This window comes from Sander lucioperca, chromosome 24 (assembly GCF_008315115.2).
Source record: "Sander lucioperca isolate FBNREF2018 chromosome 24, SLUC_FBN_1.2, whole genome shotgun sequence".
NCBI classification, from domain to species: domain Eukaryota; kingdom Metazoa; phylum Chordata; class Actinopteri; order Perciformes; family Percidae; genus Sander; species Sander lucioperca.
The window spans coordinates 14547-42288 of NC_050196.1; the positions used below are offsets into that span (position 1 = coordinate 14547).

At 40.3% G+C, this 27742-nt stretch overlaps 2 protein-coding genes and 5 non-coding genes across 7 annotated transcripts; all 7 read left to right on the forward strand.

The window, feature by feature from the left end:
- The first annotated feature begins 284 nt into the window (after positions 1-284).
- On the forward strand, positions 285-1317 carry LOC118494443 (zinc finger protein 3 homolog). Its single transcript, XM_035998450.1, has one exon. It carries the CDS (start codon positions 300-302, stop codon positions 1176-1178), a length of 879 nt encoding a protein of 292 aa, XP_035854343.1. The 5' UTR covers positions 285-299; the 3' UTR covers positions 1179-1317.
- Positions 1318-4474: 3157 nt separating this feature from the next.
- On the forward strand, positions 4475-21003 carry LOC116066804 (zinc finger protein 135-like). The gene is made up of 4 exons (XM_035998804.1): positions 4475-4625; positions 14028-14225; positions 14370-14441; positions 19735-21003. The coding sequence occupies exons 1-4, from the start codon at positions 4475-4477 to the stop codon at positions 20775-20777; spliced, it is 1464 nt and encodes a 487-aa protein (XP_035854697.1). The 3' UTR covers positions 20778-21003.
- On the forward strand, positions 6138-6211 carry trnai-aau. Its single transcript has one exon. It is a non-coding gene; the product is annotated as a tRNA-Ile (tRNA).
- Positions 10682-10754, forward strand: trnat-ugu. The gene has a single exon. It is a non-coding gene; the product is annotated as a tRNA-Thr (tRNA).
- On the forward strand, positions 11981-12054 carry trnat-agu. The gene has a single exon. It is a non-coding gene; the product is annotated as a tRNA-Thr (tRNA).
- Positions 12555-12627, forward strand: trnat-cgu. The gene has a single exon. It is a non-coding gene; the product is annotated as a tRNA-Thr (tRNA).
- A 2617-nt stretch (positions 21004-23620) lies between the features above and the next one.
- trnat-agu lies at positions 23621-23694 on the forward strand. The gene has a single exon. It is a non-coding gene; the product is annotated as a tRNA-Thr (tRNA).
- Positions 23695-27742: the final 4048 nt, after the last annotated feature.

The window sequence follows — 27742 nt, forward strand, 5'->3', positions numbered from 1 at the left end:
GGAACACCCTGCTGGAGCTGCTGGAGCTGCTGGAGCTGCTGTCCCCGCGACCTGACCCCAGATAAACAGACGACGATGGACGGACACTGACAAAACCTTTACAGCTGGTTGAAGAGTAGGGTGGAGGCATACGTTTTTGAAATGAAAGTGTACTAGCTTTAGGCAACAAACGTAGCAGCGAGAGGATTTGTGCTCAGACTTTGGGGACCTGGGGTAAAGCAGATAAAGTCATTATGAACTTGTGTACTTATTGGAGTGAATGTAGCCAATTAGCAAAGTAGTTGTTAAGATTTACATGAATGGCTATTTGTTTGTGTGTTTGTGCTTTACCTTCAGATGTCCAGAAAGTGATTGTTGGTGAAGAACATCAGCAGGAGTGGAGCTCCAGTCTGGACCAGGAGGACACGAAGCCCCCACACATTAAAGAGGAGCAGGAGGAACTCCGGATCAGTCAGGACGGAGAGCAGCTTCAAGGGCTGGAGGAGGCTGATATCACCAAGTTCACATTCACTCTGATCCCTGTGAAGAGTGAAGATGATGAAGAGAAGCCTGAGTTGTCACAGCTTCATCAAAAACAAACTGAAGAGATAAAAACAGAAGCTGATGGAGAGGACAGTGGAGGACCAGAACCAGCCATGAACTCAGATCCAGATACACATTTACAACCTGAGACTGATGACAGTGCTGATTGGAAAGAGACCAGAGAACCTCAGTCAGGTTTAAACTCTCTGAATAACAATGAAGTCCCTGTCATTGATTCATGTACAACTGGTGAGAAAGAGTATGTGAAAGAATTTGGCACCAGTGGACATCTGAAGCGACACATGAGAGCTTATACAGGAGAGAAACCATTTAGCTGCTCAGTCTGTAAGAAAGATTTTACAATGAGTGGAAATTTACAGAAACACATGAGAATTCACACAGGAGAGAAATCATTTAGCTGCTCAGTCTGTAAGACAGCTTTTACAGAGAGTGGACATTTAGTGGCACACATGAGAATCCATACAGGAGAGAAACCATTTAGCTGCTTAGTTTGTAAGAAAGCTCATACACAGAGGGGACATTTACAGACACATATGAGAATCCACACAGAAGAAAAAAGATTTAGCTGCTCTGTCTGTAAGAAGGCTTTTATGCAGAGTGGGCATTTACAGACACACATGAGAATTCACACATGAGAAAAACTGTTCAGCTGCTCAGGCTGTAAGAAAGCTTTTAAACAGAGTGGAAGTTTGCATAGACACACGAGAATCCACACAGGAGGGAAACTATTTAGTGAAGTGGAGCTTCAGTCTGGAAGGAGAGTAGAGAAGCTGTGTCAAGTGTCAAAATGAATTAATTTTCTGAAAGTTATATAAGATGTGATACTCTTTTGGTCACAACAGTCTAAAATCCAATAATTAGAATTTTAGTCTTTAAAATGTCTGACATGCAATTTTGACAGGTCTTATACATTGATTGGATTATGAAGTTACTGTGGAACTCCAAAGATTACCTTGTTCATCCAGCAACTTAAACTGGACTTGTTGGGTAATGCAACAGACAGACAATCCATGAAACCCCAGCCCACTCCAAAATGGCAGCTCTCCTGTAGACACAAGGAATAGCCAACCAACTCAGTCTCCTAGCAGACCCCAGTTTTCACACGTACGTTTAAAGTGCTTTGACATCACCATCCTTATGACCCCCTACGACTGTACTGGCCTACCCAGCAGTGGTTCCACATCAGCTCTCAACTAAAGCATGGCCTACTGAAAGTAGTCAGAAACAGAAACTCTTCTTTAACAGATGACATGAGTGCCTGCTTGTTTATATTTTGGTGCACAGCCTGTGCCCCTAGTGTTTGTTTGACGTTTACGACGCCTTTGTTGTCTCCCGAGACCGGATTTTTACTTTAGTAATGTTATTGATTAGCCACACTGCTAAGTTGATGGTAGTCTAGGGTTTACACCGACACAGTCTAGCCCCAATTGATCGACCATCGATCATTATCGGTCGATATTTACTCAATAAAAAAAATAAAAACGTATACTCGTCTACTTGTAATTAGCCTCGCTTTGCCAGACCCTCCTCCAAAGCGTGCTGGAAGAGAGTCTGGCTACTCCACATGGCATTTGGGGATGGGAGGAAAACGTGCTCTGATTTATTAGCATTTCTTTAAACCAACCACAATCGTCTTGGGCGGTGCTAAGCGCCGAAGAAAAGCCGCCACGCCACTGCAAAATAGGCTCGGATGGAACTTATTTTGGTGGAACGTTGTTAAATATAATTTTTGTAAAATGCTCTTATCAATACATTACAGTAATAGTGTTGGCTGCTATATTTGAGGTATTACGGTTTTATGCTGACGTAAGGTATTATGTTCTCTCATACCTGCGTGTATGCCATGTATGCCAGTTGAGTTCACTTGTATGCAATGATTGAGACGGATGAACAGAGCCATGCATATTTAATAAATACCTATATGGAACAAACGCTCCGCTTATACTTATAAAAGTCAGCTCACTGAGCAAACGTGTACGTTTAAAGGTTGTTTTAGTCTTGCAACAGAAAACTCAGATTGGAAAGATTGTCTAGCTAGCTGTCTGGATTTGTCTTGGATTTTTTCCCTTGCAGAGATCTGAGAAAAGGTTAACCAAAGTCCTCATATATCGACCAGAGTTTAACATGCCAACACAAAGGAAGCCCAATGCAACGGATATCCGGCCTAAATGAATTTTCTGGCGTCACCGGAGCAATCCCAGAAGTGGAACGTCAAGGATATAGGCTAACTTGCAATCGTTGTAGTATTGCAGTAATAATACTACATCTATCATTTGCACATTTTCCCGTTCAAAAACTGGCATATATGCACACATTTTTGGTACGATAGGGGTATGAAACAAGACTGATTTATGATTCTTGTTCAAAGGCCCATAGAGTCACACCATTATATAGTCAGTTACACTACCACCTGGTGGAGATTCCAATACATTACAAACTGGCCAAACATTACACAGTCACAGGGTTTTTCTTGGCTTAGAATGGGACTTTGTGGAGGGGGGTAGGTCCTCCTCCAGGAAGTTTTAGGCGTAAAAGACATCAATTCCTGCATTCTGATGACATTTTTAGGCACCAATTTATTGTAAAAAGAGTCCGGTACGGCCTGAACTCTGCAAACAGAGATCCCTTTAGCGCTAGCTTCACAGCGGAGCGTTCAGTTCCGTTCAAAACGATGCAGCTTAGCTCCCTTATCAGCGCCAGCCTTATGTGTAAAATATATCAGCTGTGGATGAGAAGGAGGCTGGCTGCTGAAAATTAGACGCTTTGGCGCTGGTGATTTTTCTTTGGTGCCGGCTATAAACGTCTTTGGGGGCCGCCAAAACGTTCTCTATGCAGGAAAAACCCTGAGTCATATTAGCTGCTATAATCAAACAGAACCATGCAAAAAATGATCCCTCTATCGGCAGATATTGATAATTGATGATCGGCAATCGATATCTGAGGCAAAAAAACGTGATCGGGGCATCTCCAAGTCTGGCACGTAACTAACCTTCTCTTTCCTAACCTGGTACCTTAACTTACACAGATTGACTTTAAACATCCAGACATACACACTTTAATAGTAAGCAGACCTCCCGCCTTACAGCCTTTGATTTGACTCGGACGTAGAACACGCCGTCAGGAGACTCAAGACCTTAACAAAGAAGCGCCATCTTTGATTTGAACATGTTTTAATTACATGCTTCAGCTAAGCTTCAGCTTCAGCTAAATTACATGACATGTAATGTAATGTAATGTAATCTAAGCCATCTTGTCTTTGACTGTACAACACACACACACCCTTTGCCTTCTTTTAGCTAAGATCTTATAGTTTAGTTAGATATTGTGCGTTTTACTTTTGCTTTATTTAGTTTGTAAAACACTATGGAAAATGCGTGCTGTTTGTGTAACTTTGTACAAAAGTGAATCCTACCAACCTCTTCTGTGACAAGAACTCTGAAATCTTTCAAATTTAGCTAGTTATTGATTTGGTAATTTTGGCTGTAGTTATTAAAGTCATTATTAATTCCAAATTGAATTATTTAGTATATTTTATAAGACTTAAGTCATTAAACTGGCTATCTTTTCTTGATCTCTGTAAGTGATGCCCCATAATAGGTGACTTAATTAACGTTAAATCATATTGTTTAATTATGGTAATTCCTAATCATGTTGATCAATATTAATTACTTTTTATTGCCATTTTAATATTTTGACTCCAACATAGTAGGTACATTTGGCTGAGGCCTGGTTCCCAACGCGGCGTGTTATAAAATTGCATTAATCAGTCTCACTTTTAAAGGTGTTTGAAGAGCTTCTTCTAGAAGTAATAAGTTAAAGTTGTTTCTGTTAACGGTCCTTACATCTAATAGAGCTAAGTACAATTTCAATGAGATCTGGCTCGAGAACGGTACATTTGTGAAGCCCGCTGCACCAATACGTGCCAATACCGATGTATTTCTGGGGGTCAGAAATACAAGAAGCTGCTGTAAAAATTCAGCAGCAAATGTCTGACATCCCCCAATGTTCTGTATTCAGCATCACCAAAGTCCGGCCCCAGCTAAACGCACTCTACTTTAACAGCGTTCACTCCTGCAACTCAGGTAAGCTACCTCTGGACAGTGTTTGGATCCACGGCAACATTAAAAGTGGAGGTGCTCTAGACTTTGCACAAAGTGTTTTAGAACATGTTATCATATAAAACATGTATCTTGCAAATATCCAGTATTATAATTTAAACATATATATTAATACACTTTAGGGACTGGTAAATAGAAAAAATACTCCAAGCATATTTTTAACCAGCCATTGCCTTTTTGAGTCAGATATACTGTTGGTTCAGTACATAATATACTTTACTAAATATTGACTTTACATCACAAAGTAGGACGGTATAACTTATTATTATTATTATTATTATTATTATTATGTGTGAGCGATCAATTGATGTTGAAGATTATTTATGTTTAATATTTCCTTTTGTTAAGTGTTTTGTATTGATTATCAGGGACCCACAATTAATTTTTGAGTATAATTCAATGTTATTCCACTTAACAGATTTATTTAAAATTCATTTCTAAGAGTGTCATGTTTATAATCCCGGAGGATCGAAAAAATTTTTTCCAGGATCCAGTGTATTTTATGCAGTAATTATGTTTGTAGATGTGTTGTATAGCTTCCACCACCAGGATGTGCCTTTGAGTACGATGTTAAGTTTTTAAGCACAAGTAGTAGAAGAACAATTTCAAGATCAAGAATGACAACTATAATGACAATGATTTGAGCATCAATGATGAATGATTACGTGCTGCCATAGGCATGCTGATAATAATACATAACACACTATTATAGCAGACGTTGCAGTGTAGGTTTACTGGACTGTCTGCAGTAATATGCTTCATATTTATGAATTCAGGTATATTTTATAAACCATAAATATAAGGTAATTGTCTACAACCTTGCCCAGGGCTTCAGCGAGCCACAGATAAGAGCAGCCCACACTGGTCCAACAGAGGAGCACTTTCTCTAAGAGGCTCCGACAGCTTCGATGTCGCACGGACCGCTACAAGAAATCATTCCTACCACAGGCAATAAAACTTTTTAACACTTCATCACTGAGTGTGAGATAAGACTCATATACATCACAACTGCACTGAATGCACCTTGCACAACCTTGCACAGTAGGTTTATCAACATCCTATCATTACTAGTGAAACAGTTGTGCATCTTTACTCCCCAACTCGCACATTAAGTTTATCCATATCTATTGAAACAGTTGTACATTTTATTTCCAAATTGTATATATTTTAAATATTGCTCGTGTATTATTCTATTATTATTTCATGTATATTGTTTCCTATTATTTAATGTTTACTCTGTATGTGTGCTGTGTGTCTGCTATTTTGCTGCTGCAACACCGTTATCAATTATCAATAAAAAAAAAAATCTATCTATCTTGTTCTATCCTATCCAATATTTCCCATATTTCTGAGCACATACAAGAAAAGAAAATTCCAGTCATATCTTTAAATATTTGATCCGAAGGTACCTAGAGTAATGCAAACACCCAGTGACAGTGAGTGGTAGAGTTTTAATATTACCATAGTACTTACTGTGGTCCTGTGGCTTAGCTGGTTAAAGTGCCTGTCTAATAAACAGGAGATCCTGGGATCAAGTCCCAGCAGCACCTTGTTGTTGCAGGGAAATCAAATTTAACCCTTTTTGCCCTGGCATATTAACTTTACACAGAAACACTAAATTAATGAGGATTTGATTTCTGCTGAAACACAACAAATGCATGTTGAATTTAAAACAAATCAAATGGATATCATTTCCAACTTTCTTTTACTGAACAAATTGAACATTGAATTGAATATAAAAGGCAGCACTCAAAAAGTGCAGTTATCTACTGATATTTTCTTTCAGCCAACAAAAACTCGCAGCCTTTTGCAATGTGCTTATTGCGCCAGTTCAACATGGCATCACAACTTTGCGTAAACGTACACGCCACTTTCCTAAAGCCAAATGGCGTCTTATCTGTACGCATTTTGAGCTATCCACATTTGGACACCCCTTTGTTGGGGGGTGGGGTTGTGAAATTTGTTTAACATATTGTTTTCAATTTAAATACATTTAAAAAGTACATCTTTATTTTACCTGTTAGTATGCTAATTACAGAAATTGCCCAACATGCAGCTCTAAGCATCAAAGTTGGATTGCAAGACAGAAAGTAGAATTTGGGTGGGAAAACCTTTTTAAACATATATATACATATACATATATATATATTATAAAGATCAGCTCCAGCGGAGGAGACTGCTGCAGGGAGGGTGAACAACCAGACTCTGACAGATGACATTCGCGGCGCAGTCATAGCGGTGTGGCCGCGGCGTTTTTACGGTATTATTAGTACAGTTAATGGAATAATGGCAATAAATCTTATACCGTTGGAAAGCCTGTTTAGTTCCCTTTCAAATGGTACCCCGTTCGTAAGGAACATGCATTCGTGGGATGAGCAGCAGCGCTGAGTATGTGGGTTGCGCCCATGAAAAATTTGTCAAATCTTCTCTGCCATTGCCAAACAATTGGCGGCAACACGTGCACTGGAACCTGAACATGTGGAGGAACATTATGTTCAGTGATGAGTCCAGATTCTGCCTACGGCAGTTGGATCATAGGGTCAAAATCTGGAGAAGACGCAGAGAACGCTATGCTGATTGCTGCACCGATAGAGTAACACCTTTTGGTGGAGGCCGTGTGATGGCGTGGGGCGGCATCTCCCTCACTGGAAAAACGAGGCTTATCATCATTGGAGGCAATCTCAATGCAGAGAGATATAGAGATGAGATTCTGCAACCAGTGGCAATCCCATATCTCCACAGTCTGGGCCCAAACTCCATCCTCCAAGATGACAACGCTCGCCCCCCCACAGGGCAGGGTTTATCAGAGACTACCTCCAGAACGTGGGAGTGGAGAGGATGGAATGGTCTGCCAGCAGTCCTGACACTTGTGGGATCAGCTTGGGCGTGCAGTTTGTGCCAGAGTGTAAGTTACATTCCACCACTGGCATTGGACTTCTTTGAGTCAACTTCTCTGAACTGCATTTCTGTGGAACTGATCTTTAACTTGATACGAAGCTGCTTACGGATTACTAAATATAGTCACCATGACAACCAGGGCAGGCTGAGATGTTCGTATCACATTAATGCTGTCAGTGTCTTCTTATGATTTCCGGTAGATGTGTTAACATGAGCAGAGTCTGTCAGAGGAGTCAGAGTTACAGCTGTAACTAACCATTATATATATTATTGTTGATGAATCTATTCAAGGAATAAATACTTGAGTCTATAAAACACCAGTAAACAGAGAAAAGTGTACAGCACATTTTGTCAGAGTCCAAAGTGAGGTCTTTAAATTGCCTGTTTTGCCCGTCCCAATAGTCCAAAACCCAAATATATTCAGAAGATGTGAATCTCTAGGCTTGTGGGAGATGAGCTGCGCCTCGTCTGTAAAGGCTCTGACACACCAACCCGACGGTTGTCGCGCAAGAAGTAATACGTCTCCATAACAGCAGGCGGCGCTAATCTGTATTGTCGCCCAAAAAATTAAAACCGGATGCTCCCGGATTTTACAACCGGGCATAATGGCGGCATCGTTCGGAATATGATCTCGTATTTTATGAAGAAAGTTCACCGAAACGTGTTTCTGAAAACATTTTAAGTGAGAAATAGGCCGTGCAGTTGCTGAATCTCTCTTCATTTCCGATCGACAAAGGTCAGTTTAAAAGAATTTCGTCAGATTTTGAGAGGCGTTAGTCAGGCTCATCCCGCTCGTCATTTCCGGGTGACGCTCCACCAATCAGATTGGTCATTGAGTCCGACTGCCTGCCCTCCGACCCAGCAAGTCAGGTCAGCCAAAATGAAGGCCGACGGCCCCTCCGACGGACAACGGCACGGAACACACCGAACAGACGTTTCCCAGCATGCCCTGGGTCTGCCCGGGTAATGCAGTCGGTGAAAAGCAACTGCGATGCTTGATCCCGTGTGGTTATCGTTGACCACGTGTGAATGACGTCAGAGCAAGTCGGGATCAAGTCGGACACAAATCTAACCAGCATGCAGTGGGTGGCGATTGTCGGCAATCGATTCTGCGCAGACCTGGCTCATCTCGACGAGCCTATTATATCTCTGTCCTGGCCTGGGAACGCCTCGGGATCCCCCAGTCAGAGCTGGCTAATGTGGCTCAGGAAAGGGAAGTTTGGGGCCCCCTGCTGGAGCTGCTGCCCCTGTGACCTGACCGCAATATGTGGATGATGATGGGTGGGTGGATGGATTTATCAGATATCCAAGTAATAAGCTGGATAGATCCATCTCGCAAAGCAAAATAAAACCAAAGATGGATAAGACCCTCTGAAGCCATCTATTTAAAAATATTCACCTGTACTGTATATCATTTTCTATACTACAGTAGATTTTATTCTTATTTTTTGAACTATGATCCTTAAATATTTAACTTCAAAGTTACAGGTTTATTATACACAATAATCAGAGGGTAATCGTGAATAGTGTTTATCTTTCAAATTTTTTCATATTTAAACGTCAACCAAAGGCATCAGAAAGACCTCATTTAGTACTGACGGAATCTGTGCTGTGCATTCAATCCAAGTCAAAAAGTACAATTCATTAGAAGTATAAAGTATGATAATACCATAAAAGTACAGTACATGAGCAAATGTACTAAGTTACATTCAACCACTGATCTTATATCATCTTATTAAAGGACAGTGGGTAAAATCGACTCTTAAACCGCTTTATTTTATTCTGAAGGGCAGAGGAGTGTAACGGAAGTTGTGTTTGTGTTTCCGGGTCCCGGAAGATGCTACGACCTCCGTCCCATTGTTTGCATTTTACCTCGTGATGTGGACGGCGGAGTAAAAGGCGCCAGTGTTCGGTGTCCTTCCAGAGAGAAACATCACAAACTGCTGCATGAGGTTTTAAAACCTGAAGCGAAGCTACAAAGAGCAGGTCTGTTTTCTTTCTCTGACCGGAAACGCGTTACCGTGGTAAAATTGGTTTTATATTGGACATTGGCTATTCGACACATTCGAAAAATCTATTATGCGGCTTGCCATTTTGACCTATTCATGTCAAAATACTTCTGATGAACTCAGCTAACCCCCCTACACATAACACAAAGCTTATTTTCTCAAAAAACCCATCCTTTAATTTTTTTAATATTTTTTATTGTAAAGAAATGCTATAAATCTATTATGCGGCCTGACCTTTTGACCGATTCATGTCAAACCACTTTTGGTGAACTCAGCTAAATAAGCTCCAATAAGTACTTTATCAAACCATATGAATGTGTGTCCCAGGCCAGGTTAGGAAATGAACTAACAATGTAAAGATCAACAAGCCACTGACGGTGACATATATGTTCATATTTGATTCATTCAATACATTATTATTTTTTGTCTTAAATCCACCAGGCATTTTCATATTATACCAACATTTACAGCATTCTGAGCCTTTTTGGTAAGGTTACTAGGAAATCTCAGCCCAGAGTAATTCATTAATAGTAATAATTATTATTCTCCCCAAAACAAGTTTCCTTTTTATTTTTAAAGAGCTATACAAATATATATGAATATATATATATACTCTATTTAGCTAGCTAGCTGTTAACCTGTTTATTTAGAGCTAGCTGTTAGCCTGTGTATTAAGCTAGCTTGCTGTTTCTTGTATTTAGCAAGCCAGCTGTTAACCTGTTTATTTAGAATTACTCTATTCTACTGACAGGCTTGCCAAGCAGCGGACTTAGCAACCATCTTTACTTGCTAGCGTTAGGCGTCTATCTATTCACAGAACTAATTGATAAACTTTTCTTTTCGAATTCAAACCACTGTATAAATCATACAGGTAGATCGGACATTGCATATAACAAAATACATTAGTTTGGTCATGTTCAAATTACAGTTAATATCTTTTTTCAACGGAGCTTTACTAATCAATAACCTACCTCCTGTCACAAATGTGTTCAATCCATTTCCCTTCTCAAAAAACATTTTCAAATCAGAGTTTGAATTGTTTCACATCTAGTATTGGTCATAGCCCTGTTCACTAGCTCATTGTATTCCTGCAAGAGTGATCAGTCAGCAGGAGGCGCTGTAGCTCAGTGGTTAAAGCGCCTGTCTTGTAAACAGGAGATCCTGGGTTCAAATCCCAGCAGTGCCTGATTATCAGTTGATTATCTTAACACAGTGTTTGCCTCTTTATTTTCAACAAGGGCAATAGACTTAATACCTGATTTCCCATATCCAAACGGTTATATGTAACATTACATATTATTAGGCTATTGCCAATTGAAGTTTAAAACCACAGTATGATCCATACAGAAAGTAACATTGTATTATAAATCTCAATACTGTACGCGTCATCTCTCCTCGTAACTCCTGTTTAATGAAATTAGGCCAATCCAAAGTTACATTTTGTTAATTTAGTTTAAGGATCATTGTATGTTTTTAAAAGTGTTAGCATCCTAATGAACAGGCTTTTTTTTGGTACCATAATGTTACACGTGTCCATGTTGCACTCAAGATCTCATCTGAACAGATTTCTGAACACACTTTCTGTCTCTTACCTGCAGCCGCGGTCTAAACAGAGCACTGCCTGCGGTCTACAGAAGGTGTATGCCCTTGTGTGCAATTTTTTACATTTTATCAATTTTATGATGTTTCTGGAACTTGTAATGCTAATCGCGTTAGCATGTTACCGACAGGATCTATATCTGTAACAGCGTACTTCATGGTTCACTTCAGTTAATTACTGTCCATTAGCTCACGTTCACTCCTGTTCTGTTGTTCCGCTGTACATAAGACTACAGGAGGCGAAGATACGCTTTTATAGAACTTTAATGTAGCCACTTCTTAGGCTACACACAATATTTCAGTCGGCTCCACTGCTAACAATAATGACCTTCTCTAACTCTTCTACCCATTTTATTTAAATCTCTCCTCAACTTCCCAACTATGGCAAGACAGAGCTTGCCCCAAAATATGAATTCCCATTTACCCCAAAAAGATAATTCAATATTACTCTCATCAGGGTTGCGGAGAAATATGAATTTTTGCTCTTCCGTTGCAGTTCCTCCAGGTTAAGGTAGCTTCTTCATCTCATCACTCAGTGAGAAAAATGCATCATAAACTGCGTATTAACGTGTGTTAGTATTGTCAAGTTAACTAAGAAAGTTAAAGTTACATCAGTATGATGAACAGTAGGCCTAAATGAGATTTGGGTTTATTTAATTAAGTAAGGATAGGAGCATTGCTAAATACTCAACACACACAAAATATCAGTTATAGTAAATGGAAAAAAGTTCAATCAGTCAATATACTGTATATTATACAGCTTATATAAGGTAAAAGAGAATTAAGACTTAACATTACAGAATCCTTCAAGGAGGTGCTGTGGCTTAGTTGGTTAAAGTGCCTGTCTAGTAAACAGGAGATCCTGGGTTCAAATCCCAGCAGCACCTTGTTGTTGCAGAGAGTACCTCTGTTTACATCCCATCAGCATGTGTACCTGATCCCCATGCTATGCATTATGCTACCCTGGTAGCAAATGAAAAAGGTAAAAAAGGATTGAAAAGGCATATTATATTTACACAGAAACACTACATTATCACAGACTTAAGATGATACATAAAAACACATGTTTAAGCTACAATATACACCTAGTTTATTCATCAGCCATTTCTGTTCATTTGGCCTAATTATGTTGTTTTGATAAAAACTAGTAAATTGATTATTACCTCTCCTCCTCTCTGTAAGGAGGAGCCTGGAAGAAGCTCACATCAGGCAGTCGGCCCCTTAAATGCCTTGGTCGTTAAATTTCAAGTTTATTTCACCTCTGACCTCAGTCAGCATCACATGCACCTTAAACCACACCCAACAGTGATGTCACAGGGTCTTGGTGTACACCTGGGCCACGTTCAGCCCCGACAAAATGAGTAAACCGTTTGTTCATAGCGTAATGGGCGCTGTAGCTTAGTGGTTAAAGCGTCTGTCTCGTAAACAGGAGATCCTGGGTTCAAATCCCAGCAGTGCCTGATTGTCAGATAACTACCCCAACACAGGTGTCTCCAGCATTTACATACAGTGACCTGTACATTCTCAACAATGACAACAAACTTTATTCCTGATTTCTCACAGCCAAAAGATATGTATAACATTAGGATATTAAAGGTGTAATATGTAATACTGACACTAAATTAAAATAGTTACTGCAGTACAAATTTGAAATACTGGACAGAGTCGTCTCCCCAGACTCTAAGTTCACGGAGGTTGCCAAGCTGAGACCGCAGCATTCAGAACAATGTTGCTAGACGCTTGTCTCACATAGCCAGACATTACTGCACAGCGGAGTAGCTAACGTTAGATACTGGCTATATTGACAGTCATATAAGCCCATGCTAAACACTTGTCTCACATAGCCAGACCTTACTTCACAGCACAGCGGAGTAGCTAACGTTAGATACTGGCTATATTGACAGTCATAGAAGCCCATGCTCACGCGGAGCTCTGTACCCAACTGACAGACACACTTTTTTGGCTTAGAATTAAAGTTGGAACCGCTAAAATTAACACTACCTTGCCGTCCTCTCCACCTGACTGAACACACTTTATTGGCTTAGAATTAATGCAACAATCGCTAAACATACTGCAAACTCACAGTCCTATAGCCCAATAAAATTAAAATAACTCACCGTTGTCCGCTACGGCCGCTGAACAGGATACACGTTGTAAACAGCCGTGGCCCGCTTGCCTGGTCCTCCAGTAACGTTAGCAGTAAGCAGGGGTTGGAGGACCAGCCGGGATCACTTTACTGGCTGTGTCTCAATTGCTTTTGCGAGTAACCAACTCAGGTACTCTAGCTATATAATTCAATGTGAGTACACAAATGTTGAAATGACATAAAATGCCCGTCCCTTGTAGCAGTGATAAATTAGCCTGAAGCCAATGCTTACCTGTTCAGGAGGAAATTAGCCAACTCAGTGTCCTTTTGGGCTCTAAGCTGTCTCTATTTTTCAAATACATCTCCAATATTTACACGGGGTTTGTTACGTCTCTGGTCAGGCAACTATATTCTTATTCTTTGAACTATGATCCTTAAATATTTAACTTAAAAGTTACAGATTTATTATACACAATAATCAGAGGGTAACCGTAAAAAGTGTATATCTTTCACATTTTTTCATATTTAAACGTCAACCAGAGGCTTTAGAGAACAGAGAGACCTCATTTAGTACTGCCAGAATCTGTGCTGTGCAGTCAATCTAAGTCAAAAAGTACAATTCATTAAACGTATAAAATACGTAAGTAAATAATACCTTAAAAGTACAGTACATGAGCAAATGTACTAAGTTACATTCAACCACTGATTTGATCTCATCTTATTAAGGGCAATGTGTTAAAATCGACTGTTAAAACATTTATCTTTATTTTGAAGGGCAGAGGAGTGTAGCGGAAGTTGTGTTTGTGTTTCCGGGTTGTGGAAGATGCTACGACCTCCGTCCCATTGTTTACATTTTACCTCGTGATGTGGACGGCGGAGTAAAAGGCGCCAGTGTTTGGTGTCCTTCCAGAGAGAAACATCACAAACTGCTGCATGAGGTTTTAAAACCTGAAGCGAAGCTACAAAGAGCAGGTCTGTTTTCTTTCTCTGACCGGAAACGCGTTTACTGCTGTTGTTGCGGGGAGTCCGCGCGCTAAGCTAACGTTAGCCGCAGCTAGCTCCTGCTAACGTGTGTTATTGGATATGTTGTGAGCTTTGTGTTTTTATCAAACGCAGGTCGGGGAGAAGTCGAGGAGAGACACTTCAACATGAACTCTGAGAGGAAACTGTCAGCTGGCCAGCAGAGAGGTGGGAGACGTTTACAATGTGTTATATTCTTATATTTGTTCTTACTTAAGTTAACGTTACCCTGTTGGGTGAGATTCATTGTTGTATGAGCTGGCTCTGGTTTATAATGCCATGTAACTTTTATTGTTATCTAGTTTGAAAGTCAGTCATAACTGAAAAAGTACATTAATAAGTAATATCTGCTGTCAATGCCTGAACTGGAGGACAGGAGGTGCTCCACTTTTTGCCACAGCTGATAAATTAACCACACTTGGTCCATGGCGATGCGATGCTATGCATAGCAACGGTCTGTTATTCTTAGCAACGGTCTGTTATCAAGAATTGTCAATTGTATTTTACAGTTGACAATTCATGAGTCGGGTGGTGGCCGTTAGAGTTCCATCACGTTAGATATGATTGTTATTTCAGGGTTAACAAAAAAGACAGAGAGGAGGGAGGCAGAGCCTGTATGAGGCAGAGGCAATAATACAGCAGGCCTACATGACCATAATAATACTATACATTTCTGAATGTGCATTTGTTAAGCACCATTAAAATAAAGTTCAGTGACTGTGAACTACAATATATGACAGCAGATTGTAGTTTCTGTATTAATTACCAAAGCATTTATCAGTAATACAGTTAAAATGTGGGAAATGTAAAAAATTGCGCTACATTTTCTGCATGTGCCCCTAAAAAGTTTCAGTTGGGGGCTACAGTGCTCCTAGTAAAAAAAGTTAGTTTGGAGCTAGGGCTGAACAATATTTAGTTTCATCGTCTACATCGCGATGTGCGCATGCACGATAGTCCCATCGCGGTACGTTGTGATGTTGACGCTAAAACTTTTTTGCTGCTTGATAGAAAAGTCAACTTTCACTGTTATCCTTTTACATGATTGTTATTGGCCGACCCTTCCCCTTTAAGAGAGGTGGCCAACGTGTGTATGTGACGTAACGTTAGTCCGACTGGGTTTGTTATGGGAAGTGAGGATCTCCGTGTGTAGAAAAGTACCGTAAGCTGCAGCTGACACAGAGATGCACATACTTTTCCATTGGTAGTGAAGCTACAGTAGTCAGTGTTTTATGTACGCTGCAAAGACAAACTAAATCACCTGATTAATGCAACGTAATCACGACATCTCCCGGCCATTTTTCACCACATAAAGCTGCTACCAGCCAGGCTAAAGCTAATATAGTTAGCCTAAAGAAACAAGGCGTCTGTCCCAACTAACGTTACGGTGCACTCCCCTACAAAATCACCACAGTACTCGAGAATGATTTATTATTTCCAAATAGAGCTATTTATGTCATCAAATTAGTCTTTTTCATATCGCAATATATATCGCAGAAAAAAAATATCACAATGTCAGTTTTTTCCAACAGCGTGCAGGCCTATTTGGAGCCTTGTATTTGGTTACATTTTTTTTTTTTACTGGTGAAAGTTACAGGAGTTCATACACTGTGTCATATGAAATACAATAATCAATGAAATACAATAACCATTGTTTGGTTATCATTGGCTATCTTCTATCCAATATTCAAGAGATAATGGAGAAAAAAACTCAAGTTGCTCGTCACTTCATTTTGCACAAGAGGATAGACAGTTTGTTAAATATATAGGGGGTATCTATTTTGTCTCCCATAATTATGAATTATTTCTACAGGTAACATTTAATATAATACACGGCAGGTAAGGTATAGACATTTCTCTGTTCTCAGCTGAGGTGGAAACATTAACGCCGCAGTAACATTGCACTTTACATTAGCCTAGCAGCTAGAAGAGTTTCCTTCTGCTTATTGCTTTATCCTGATAAAACAACGTGGTTGAATTTGAGCCTGCATGCACGTTTTTGTAGTCTTAAACAGATCAGCTGATATTGGTAGGCTGAGCAACAAGTTAGCAGACTGCCGAGTCGCCCTTTCTGCTCTTCTCAGCTGCTAATTTGCCACAATGTTCTGAAGAGTAGAAGGTGTGTAAATGAAGCAAATATCAGCCTATTTAAAGTCATTTTAGTACATATTTATTATAACAACAGCCACCTTGTAACACGTGTTTTCGGTTCATGTTGTAGTACCTGAATATTTCCCAGCAATGTTTACTGGGCTATTTTAAAAGTAATTTTGAAATTATTGTAAAATGTTCTACAGCGTTTGAATGCAGCACTGGGGAAGCTTACTTTGCAGTTAACTAATGTTAACTAGTAATTGGTCTCGCTTTGCCAGACCCTCCTCCAAAGCGCCCTGAAGGAGGGTCTGGCTACTCCACACAGCAGTTGGGGATGGGAGGAAAACATGCTCTGGTTTTATGGCATTTCTTTAAACCAATTAGAATTGTCATCGGTGGCGCTAAGCTCCGCACAGAGCTGCTGCAGAATAGTTGTGCGAGAGAAAAGTCAGATTGGACAGATCGTCTAGCTAGCTGTCTCAATTTACCATGCAGAGATCTTAGGAGCAGTCAACAATAGTCCTCATTAATCCAACAAATTTAAAATTCCAACACAATGAAAGCGGAAGGAAACGGAAAATACATGCATCCGGTGGAATTTCCTGCGGCATTGCAGTTTTTTGGTCTCTTTATTCAAATGGAAATGTATTTTACAATTGACAATTCAATATGCACGCAGCTGATGTTTATACGTGCTCTGGTGTGTGTGTGTCGAGCCGGCATGTGGGTGTGTGTGGTAGAGCGAGGAAGAAGTGAGAGAGTGACGGCGATTTTCTTTGGAGTGAGTAGCGACTCTAGAGTCATAGTGAGAGAAACAAAGTGTTCCCCTGTTCTTCCTGACCACGGTGGGAAATCTGGAGCAGGAAAAGTTAACCCTCTCCTTGATTTCATGTTGTTTATGGAGAAGGAGAACCAGGAAATGAGTCGGGGGGAAATACAACGCTACCAAGTGATGTGTATTTTTCGAGAGGTGCACCAAAGAGTATAGACGTAACAAGAGGAGAAACTCAATGGAACTGCAGCTCCGCCATCTTGGACTGAATGTAACACAACGTTCTATTGAGTTTCTCCTCCTGTTGCTTCTATACTCTTTGGGTACATGTCGGGCGGGATGCAACGCAAACGAAATATTGCTTAATTATTGCGAGACTTTCGGTATAATATCGCGTGTTATTTTACTGATATTGGCACAGACTACTGAATTTTTGGTATCGTGACACCCCTAGTTTGTACCTACCGTCTGCAGTGTTGGGAAAGATACTTTCAAAACGTATTCCATTCCAGAATACATTGCCAAAAATGTAATTTGTAACGTATTCCGTTACATTACTCAATCTGAGTAACGTATTCTGAATACTTGGATTACTTTCACATTGAATTGCATTTTATAAGTGTAGGAATGCGGCCATCAAATCCTGTTTACTAAACAGGCCTATTCTGTTGTGTTCTTCTGTTCCAACTGGCTGAATGTGTTCCTGAGCAAGCAGATAGATTGTTGTATTTGTAATCCTGAATTGCATACTTCAAAAATCTAACCGCAGTCTAAACTACCACGAGCAAATTTTAGCTAATGTTAGCTAGCATGTCAAACGGGGCTAGTCAGTCTTTCAACGGCTCTGGGGCTAGTACATCAGCACGTAGGAGAATGTAAAGTCGCACGTCAACTAAGCAGGTAGCTACCTGATACAACTATAAAATAGGAAGGTGATCAGTAAAACTACTGCAGACGACTACCCCTGGCTAATTTAAGAAAAAACAACAACAAAAACGTACTTTAAGATGCTTCAGGTTGGAGGTGGAGTATTTGGACGCTGAAAGGAGGTTGGTTGCTGGCAAGCAGAGGTTGCACTGCACAGTTATATTTCGGTCTCCCTTCTCTTTCTTTAATGTGAAGTGCTGTTTGAATTTCCAAGATAGAAACACATTCCTGCCCTGGCTCTGTTGTGCCGGTGTCGACTCCATTGTGACTGATCATGCAAATAGCTCATTTTTTTGTTTTGACCAAGTTTCGTGAGTCTACATTAAAAGTACTGCAGGGGCTCAATTTCTTTAGGGGGGTGCTAGCAAGCCATTTTTGTGCGCCTACTCCCAAAACCCTTAAAATACTTAAATTTTCACCAGGATTGATGCAATTTTGTGAGTTTTTGAGTATGGTAAGCCCCTCATAAAGGCAATTCATTCAGGCCCTAATAATAAGGTAAAACCACTGTTGGGTAAACAGAAAAGGCCCCCGGATTGGTCAGGACCAGGCTGGCCGCAAGGAATAAATCTCCATGGTAACCGTGTGTGCCTCTGCTTTTGTGAAACCAGTCAGGGCTAAATTGGGCCAGGATAACTGGGAAATCCTGGCTTAATCACTTTGATTTGATTTATTACTTATCTCGAACAATCAACAATGTTGCAAAAGAAAACAAAATTAAAACAGTCAGAATTTACCAAAGGAACAATTACAAAACAAATAGATATGCAAATACAGCATACACAACATACAAATATGGTTTAACAAATATGGTAAAATAAGCATGTCGTACAGAGTATGTAGTGCATTATGGTTCAATATGTATATAGTTTTGTTCAATATACCAACGTATGTATGTTATGTTGGCTCTGTTCTGCATCACAAAGGAACAAAATGAAAAAAAAATGAAAATGCCAACTGTGAGCTTTGATTGTGTTTACTGTACATCTATATTGGCCAAACAGTGTTGGAAGGGTTATTTTTAGTTATTATACTCTCTCCTAATTTGAAAAAAAGGTCTCATGAAAAAGTATTTTTGCAGAGTTTACACATTGCACATAATTGATAACAAATCGAAAACTTTAAGTTTTGATTTCCATTGTAGGAGGCAATAAATTGAGTATTCCAAAGAAATTGTTATGATAAAATGGTGCAAGAACCCTGTATATAACACATTATAATCTACAGTGTGATTTCATATGTTAGCAGTGAAATAATTAACGCATAACAATCATGAAACCGGGATTATTTTTCAGACCATAATCGTACCAACAAAGTCTATAATTGTTGCATCCCTAGAACCAACAGATTTGGACAATCCTTAATGCTTTTTGAGCTACCAGTGTGACGGCATTTTGCCTTCCCCTGTGAATTATGTAAACAAACAATTGTTAAATCTGTTGGCTCTGACTGGACTTCATGGTGCATTCAGCTGACCCTCTGTAAACTCATATTGCATTCATGTCCCCCTTGTTATTGTGAGCGTCAGTGCTGGAAAAAATCTTTAAATCAAAGATTGAATTAAAAATCCTGACACCCCTATTTATTATGAGAGTGACTAGAGCTACTTATTAAAGTATTGTTAAGATTGACATTAATAGCTGTCAGTTTGTGTTTCAACTTTACCTTCAGATGTCCAGAAAGTGATTGTTGGTGAAGAACATCAGCAGGAGTGGAGCTCCAGTCTGGACCAGGAGGACACAAAGCCCCCCAACATTAAAGAGGAACAGGAGGAACTCCAGATCAGTCAGGATGAAGAGCAGCTTCAAGGGCTGGAGAAGGCTGATATCACCAAGTTTCCATTCACTCCTGTCCCTGTGAAGAGTGAAGATGATGAAGAGAAACCTGAGTTCTCACAGCTTCATCAAAGACAAACTGAAGAGATAAAAACAGAAGCTGGTGGAGAGGACTGTGGAGGACCAGAACCAGCCATGAAATCAGATCCAGATACACATTTACAACCAGATACTGATGACCAGACTGGAGACTCTTCTGAACCTGAGACTGATGACAGTGTTGATTGGAAGGACACCAGAGAACCTCAGTCAGGTTTAAACTCTCTGAATGATGATAGATTCCCTGTTAGTGATTCAAGATGTACTACTGGTGAGAAAACATTTAGCTGCTCTGAGTGTGGGAAAATATTTGGCACCAGTAAAAATCTAAAGAGACACATGAGAACTCATAAAGGCGAGAAAGCATTTAGCTGCTCTGAGTGTGGGAAAAGATTTGGTTGGAAGACAAGTCTGGAGAGACACATGATAACTCATACAGGAGAGAAACCATTTAGCTGCTCTGTCTGTCAGAAAACTTTTACAGCGAAGGGGAGTTTAAAGGCACACATGAGAATCCACACGGGAGAGAAACCATTTAGCTGCTCAGTCTGTAAGAAAACTTTTACAGTGAGTGGATGTTTACAGAAACACATGAGAATCCACACAGGAGAGAAACCATTTAGCTGCTCAATCTGTCAGAAAGCTTTTACAGTGAAGGAAAGTTTAAAGAAACACATGAGAATCCACACAGGAGAGAAACCATTTAGCTGCTCAGTCTGTAAGAAAGCTTTTACAGAGAAGGGAAATTTACAGGCACACATGAGAACCCAACACGTGAGTGTTACAAGCGCCCCCCTTGTTTTGGTTCTCCCTGCCTCTACTCAGGTGATCCTGATTTGATCGTTAGTGGCTGCCCCCCCCCCGTACTTAAGGAAGGCTGGAGGACTCTTTTTCAGACTGAAGCAGCTGTGCACCAGTGTGTTTATTTTTGGGGGGATTGAGATCTGAGGGGTATGGCACACAACCAAGATGATATTTGGAACTAAATTCATGATATTTGCTTATTGTACTATAAATACAGATGTATAAATAGTAATTGATAATGAAATAATTGAAAGTCTGAAAATAAATTCCACAAAAGCAAGATGACATTTGGAACTAAATGCATATTTAAATATTGCACTATAAATACAGATGTATAAATAGTAATTGATAATGAAATAAAAAGAGTCTAAGAAAAGAGTCTATGAAAAATGAATTTGTGGGTGTTGTACTTGATCACAATCTCTGCTGGAAGCCCCACATTAAATATCTGTACGTGAAGTTGGCCAATAGTTGGAGTATTGGTATATTGAACAAAACTATATACATATTGAACCATAATACACTACATACTCTGTACTACATGCTTATTTTACCATGTTTGTTAAACCATATTTGTATGTTTTGTATGCTGTATTTGCATATCTATTTGTTTTGTAATTTTTCCTTTGGTAAATTCTATCTGTTTTAATTTTGTTTTCTTTTGCAACATTGTTGATTGTTCGAGATAAGTAATAAATCAAATCAAAGATAAGTGATTAAGCCAGGATTTTCCAGTTATCCTGGCCCAATTTAGCCCTGACTGGTTTCACAAAAGCAGAGGCACACACGGTTACCATGGAGATTCATTCCTTGTGGCCAGCCTGGTCCTGACCAATCCGGGGGCCTTTTCTGTTTACCCAACAGTGGTTTTACCTTATAATTAGGGCCTGAATGAATTGCCTTTATGAGGGGCTTACCACACTCAAAAACTCACCAAATTGCCGGTTGCATCAATCCTGGTGAAAATGTACATATTTTAAGGGTTTCGCGAGTAGGCGCACAAAAATGGCTTGCTAGCACCCCCCTAAAGAAATTGAGCCCCTGCAGTATGTTTAATGTAGACTCACGAAACTTGGTCCGCACATGTAGCGTGTCAAGACGTACATAAAACGTCATTGGAGCCATACCCTAAACCCAACAGGAAGTCCGCCATTTTGAATTGAAAGTTCCAAATTAGTACGATTTTGGCCATTTCCACATGTCGTACTTTAACGAACTCCTCCTAGAGAGTTCATCCGATCAACTTCAAATTTGGTCTGTGCCATCTTAAGACCTTAAAGATGAACTGAACCGGAATTTGAGTAAAGGTGATATAACAGATGTATTTTATTTCTTCTCATTGGTACAATGATTAAAATGGCTGAATTTGTTAAAAGGGATAAAATGGTACATTGAAAGTGTTGTTGTTACACAGGCGCCGCCATGTTGGAATTCCATAATCGGCTACATCACTGGCATGGTAAGCAGCCATAGAATGTAAACAGTCTGAGGCTAACGGACATGGCTGAGGAAACGGGAACCAACAGGTCTAGGGGGGGTTCATACTGTATTACCCCTGGCTGCAGTAATGAATTGTATAGAGCTAAGGCAGCTGGGGTTACGATACATTTCCACAGGCTACCTTTGACAAGGAAACCAGTCCTCAACTCATGGCTAGCTGCCTTAAAACTGCCCAGCCCTCCGACAGCCCCTGGATTTTGAGTCTGTAGCGAGCATTTTTTAGCGACAGACTATTTAGAGAGCTGTACTTTCGATACAATAGGGTCACTGGTGAGGGTTAAGTCCAACAGACTGAAACCTGAGGCCATTCCGTCAATGATTGATTTTTCAGGCTACAGTACAGGGAAGACCGATAGACCAACGGCAAGTACTAACACCACCAATGCTATCTGCCGCAGAGACAGGGCGCTGAAACGCTCACATCAGGCAGAGGACAGAGAGGTATGTTTAGCTGTTATCCAGCATACTAGCAAGTCTATTAGGCAAAGGGCTGGATGTAACGTTGTCACATACACAAAACACGTACATATTCACTTACACGCACAAATAAAGCCTAACGTGTAGGCTTTATAGCGTTCAACAAAACTGAGACTGGCATTCATTGAAATTGAGTCACAAAACCAAGCTAGATACCAAACGATCCAACCTAGGGAAAGGGCTAGCAGCTAAACACGTTGGAAGCACTTATGTCAAACTCCACAAGCTAGCACTCAACCATAGACTGTATAAATAAACCATGACTCCGATGATATCGCAGATCGATAATGCGTTTCCTAGCTGCTAACTAAACCACAGCGGGTCTGTAAACAGAATCCAATGTCCCTTTCTACTCACCCTGAAGCTAGCTGATGTTCACCGTCTCAGGGCACATTGTTGACGCAGAGGGAGTTCAACTCGCAGAAAAAGCTGCTAGTTCCATAGTAAGAGGTATCTGTGCGGTATCCATTTGTGCAACATCCATCAACGACCACAAGAAAAAAATTTGCCAACTCTACACTAGCCTAAAGTAAACTGCAAAACTCCATTTATCTGCCTCGATTTTCTAAAACGCACAGGACCTTTTGTATTTTCTCTAAATGCACACAATATATAAGCAGTCTCTATTTCCTAAAATGCATAATGTGCTAGGATACAATAAATGAGAGTGCATGACAGTAGGCTACAGCCCTCCATCCTCCCACCACATTTCCCTCTTATAACACCATGAACCACTATTGGTCCATTAATAATTTACTGTGTACATTACAATGCACATCATCAAACACAAAATCTCAGCTTTAGTAAATGGTAGAATGTATCAATTAATCAATTAGTAAATTATACAGCTTACACAAGTTGAAAGAGAACTGATGGCTTAATATTACGACAGCACTTATGGCGGTGCTGTGGCTTAGTTGGTTAAAGTGCCTGTCTAGTAAACAGGAGATCCTGTTTTCAAATCCCAGCAGCACCTTGTTGTTGCAGAGATTACCTCTGTTTCCATTTCATCAGCATGTGTACCCAATCCTACGGTGGCCCTGAAGTGCAAATCACAACAGCAAATAGAAAAACGCAACAGCAAATCATAAAACACGACAAATAGGAAAACATTTCAACAAATCATAAAACACAACGGAAAATAGGAAAACATTTCAACAAATCATAAAACACAATGGAAAATAGGAAAACATTTCAACAAATCATAAAACACAACGGCAAATAGGAAAACAAAACGGCAAATAGGAAAACACAACAGCAAATAGGAAAACACTTCAACAAATCATAAAACACAACGGCAAATATGAAAACACGACAGCAAATAGGAAAACACAACAGCAAATATGAAAACACTATTTGCTGTCGTGTTTTCCTATTTGCTGTCGTGTTTTCATATTTGCTGTCGTGTTTTCATATTTGCTGTCGTGTTTTCCTATTTGCTGTCGTGTTTTCCTATTTGCTGTCGTGTTTTCCTATTTGCTGTTGTGTTTTCATATCTGCTGTTGTGTTTTCATATTTCCTGTCGTGTTTTCATATTTGCTGTCGTGTTTTCCTATTTGCTGTGTTTTCCTATTTGCGTGACAGCTGTAGTCACGAAGACCCACAAGATCTCGCAAATTCACGTAGAATAGAACCACAAAACCAACAACAGTTTGTTTCCATCCAGAGGAGTAGAGGGGAAACAACTCTGTGCTGTGTTTTCAAGGTGTAGTGCAGGGAAATATGATCCGCCGTGAGCACGGTGTATTTTATTTTGAAAATTAACCGGATGTTTTATTTTCTTTCTGTGCTCGACTTCCTGTCCCGCACAATCTGAATTGTGTTGAATTGCTGCGGAGCTCTCCGGCGTCCGGCAAAAATAGAAACTCTGCGTATCTGCTCCGGAGGGCTGCGGACCACCGGAGCTGGGACGCAGTTGGAACGCAGCCGTTCCGCAGTCAGTGGAAATACACACATTGACTTTAATGGAAACCTCATGACACCGCCGATGTTCCGGAGCGGATCCTCAGTCGTTACGCATCCAGTGGAAATTGCCGGTCAGGGTAGGCTAGGGGGGAGCGAGACGTCCACCATTCAACAAAAAAAAAAAGTCATATAACCATTCCAATGACTACGAAGCTGTTCAGTTAAGGTAAATTAAGCTAAAAAGACTGCATAGTTTCCCTTTAAGATTAAAGGTACAATATGTAACATTTCTGACCATACCTACGTTATTTATTTTATTGAGTTGTTTTCTTACACTATCCCAAATGTTTCCACCAAATTTCAAACCCAGACAAATCTGTTATTTTATTTTTTGACACGGGTCGTTTCGTCTCGTAACTTCCGTCAGAACACTGGCAACCAGATGATACGTTCAGGAGTAATTGTAAATCATAAAATGTCACAGAAAGAAATACTCATAAAATCATTTTGTGATTAATTACATGCCACTTTTTAACACAGTAATACAAGAGAGACCTTATTTATTGATACATTTCAATATCAATCCAGCTTAATTATGTAGCGTTACTACAATGTGCTGGTTGACAAGTAGCTAACGTTAATGCTAATGCTTGGTGGGTAACATTATGAGGTTACAACATCGTTAAACACACTCATAAAGTTATTTTTAGTATGACTGTTTTGACCACGGTTAACAACACTGGGCTAACCCAAGAATAAGTTCTTTAGTAACGTTAACGTTAGCTGTATAGATAGACGATTAATCTAATGCTAACGTAGCCAGCTAGCACACCCCGGTCTGTCTGCATCACTCCCCCAGTCAGGATGACAGCTGACAACAGCCCCGGGACATATAGCTAGCTAGTTACCGTTAGCCCCCAATCAGCTAGCAGCCAGCCATTCATTACAGCAATCCACCCGGCCAGCACTTAACTCCAGCGCCTGGTGCTTACAATGCTAACGGCAGTTTAATGAAGCATCGGGAAACAGACCATCCAATCCAATCCATTTTATTTATATAGCACATTTAAAAAAAACAAAGGTTTACAAATTGCTGAACAAGAAATAAAACATAAAAAAACTCATGTAAACACATAGAACACATAAAACAACATAATACCACACAGTTCTCATGCTGGGTTAAAAGCCAGGGAATACAAGTGAGTTTTAAGAAAGGATTTAAAAGATTCGAGGGTCAGGGCCAATTTGACCTGTGGAGGTAGCTCATTCCACAATTTAGGCGCTGCAGCTGAAAAAGCGCGGTCACCCCTGGTTTTTAACCTGGTTTTTGGAGCGAACAGCCGAAGTTGATCAGTAGACCTAAGTGACCGTGAGGTCTGAGATGTAGCAAGGTGCCAGCCCATTCAGTGATTTAAAAACAAACAATAAGATCTTAAAATGTATTCTAAAATGGACTGGGAGCCAATGTAGCGAGGCCAGGACTGGTGTTATGTGTTCATGCTTGCGAGTTCCGGTTAAAAGACGAGCGGCCGAGTTTTGTACTAACTGTTAGCGTGAAAGAAAGATTTGGTTAACGCCAATGTAAAGTGCATTACAGTAATCTAAACGAGTTGAAATAAAAGCATGAATCACATGCTCAAAGTGCTTACGAGATAAAACAGGTTTAATTTAGATAAAAGCCTCAAGTGATAGAAACTGGATTTAACAACATTATTTATCTGTTTATCAAGTTTAAAACCATTGTCTATTTTGACACCCAAATTTGTGACTATGGGTTTCGCACATTGTTGCAGGTAGCCCAGGTCAACGGGAAGGATATCATCGGCCCGACTGGGTCCAAACACAATGACCTCAGTTTTTTCTTCATTTAGATTTAAGAAATTAGAAGCCATCCATGCCTTAATATCTTTACTTAACACTCTAGTAGAGGTATGGGGGAGTTGTTTTCACCTCTTTTGAGGGGAAGATATATTTGAGAGTTGTTCGCGTAGAAGTGGTAGGAGATGCCATGCTTTCTTATTATGTTTCCTAGGGGGAGGAGATATAGGGAAAAGAGAAGTGGTCCAAGAATTGAGCCCTGTGGAACACCACAAAGAAGGGGGGCAGTAGATGAACCAAAGTCCCCAAGCTTTACTGAAAAGCATCTCATAGACCATATCAAATGGTGGTAAATAAATAGTATAAATAGTGTCTTTCCCTATGCCCCGAATACCAGCAATGTAAGCTAATCAGCGGTCCGCGCTAGCTTGTTCCAAGCTACAAACATATTTGATTAGCATAAAAACGTCCCAGAGAGCGATTGAGTTGGTACACATCTGTTATTAACCTCTAGGTTCGTTTTGTGCCGGAATTGTCCTTTAAGTTGGATCTGGTGGTGCTGTATAGTTCCACGTCCCCGGACCTGAAGGCTTTATCACAGTTTTTCAGCAGCAGCTTGACCTCCCTGTTCATCCATGGTTTGTTGTTTTGATAGCATTTGACCTGTCTCTCAACAGTGACATTGTCAATGCAGGTCTTAATGTAGTGCAGAACACTGCAAATGTAGCCCTCAAGACTCTGCTGTGAGAAAAGTGCCCAGTCAGTGCGCTCAAATCAGTCTTGCAGTTGTGGAATCGCAGTAGCAGGCCACAGTTTTGTTAGTTTCACTCTGTGCACAGATCTCTTAATCGCAGGTCTGTACGCTGTTGTGAGAAAGAGGGTCAGATGGTCAGACTGCCCTAAATGGGGGTGAGCGGAGACCTTGTATGCCCCTCTGACATTACTGTAAACATGGTCCAGAGTTGTATCACCTCTGGTTGAACATGTTACATGCTGGTGAAATTTGGGAAGGACAGTATGCAGGTTAGCATAATAAAAAGTCCCATGCCGCAATAAAGATCCCAACCGGGTGGGCGGACTGGAGTTTACTCACACTAGTTTGCAAAATGTCCACAGCTACACTAGCGTTAGCGCTGGGTGGAATCTAAACATGTCATGAACCCACCTCCTTGAGCTTGTTTCCCTGTCTGATTTTCCTGAACGCACCCTGTTCCTGTTGCCTGACAAGGCGGGAAACCCAGGATCATCTGTGACTGCACTCACCTGTGGCTCATCAGCAATCTGCACACCTGGTCCTGATC

Coding starts and splice junctions, on each gene's coding strand:
- LOC118494443 (XM_035998450.1), top strand. CDS start 300: ATGGCTATTTGTTTGTGTGTTTGTGCTTTACCTTCAGATGTCCAGAAA.
- LOC116066804 (XM_035998804.1), top strand. CDS start 4,475: ATGTATTTCTGGGGGTCAGAAATACAAGAAGCTGCTGTAAAAATTCAG. Junction 4,626..14,027: donor CGTTCACTCCTGCAACTCAG/GTAAGCTACCTC, acceptor TTTATTTTGAAG/GGCAGAGGAGTGTAGCGGAA. Junction 14,226..14,369: donor AGCGAAGCTACAAAGAGCAG/GTCTGTTTTCTT, acceptor TATCAAACGCAG/GTCGGGGAGAAGTCGAGGAG.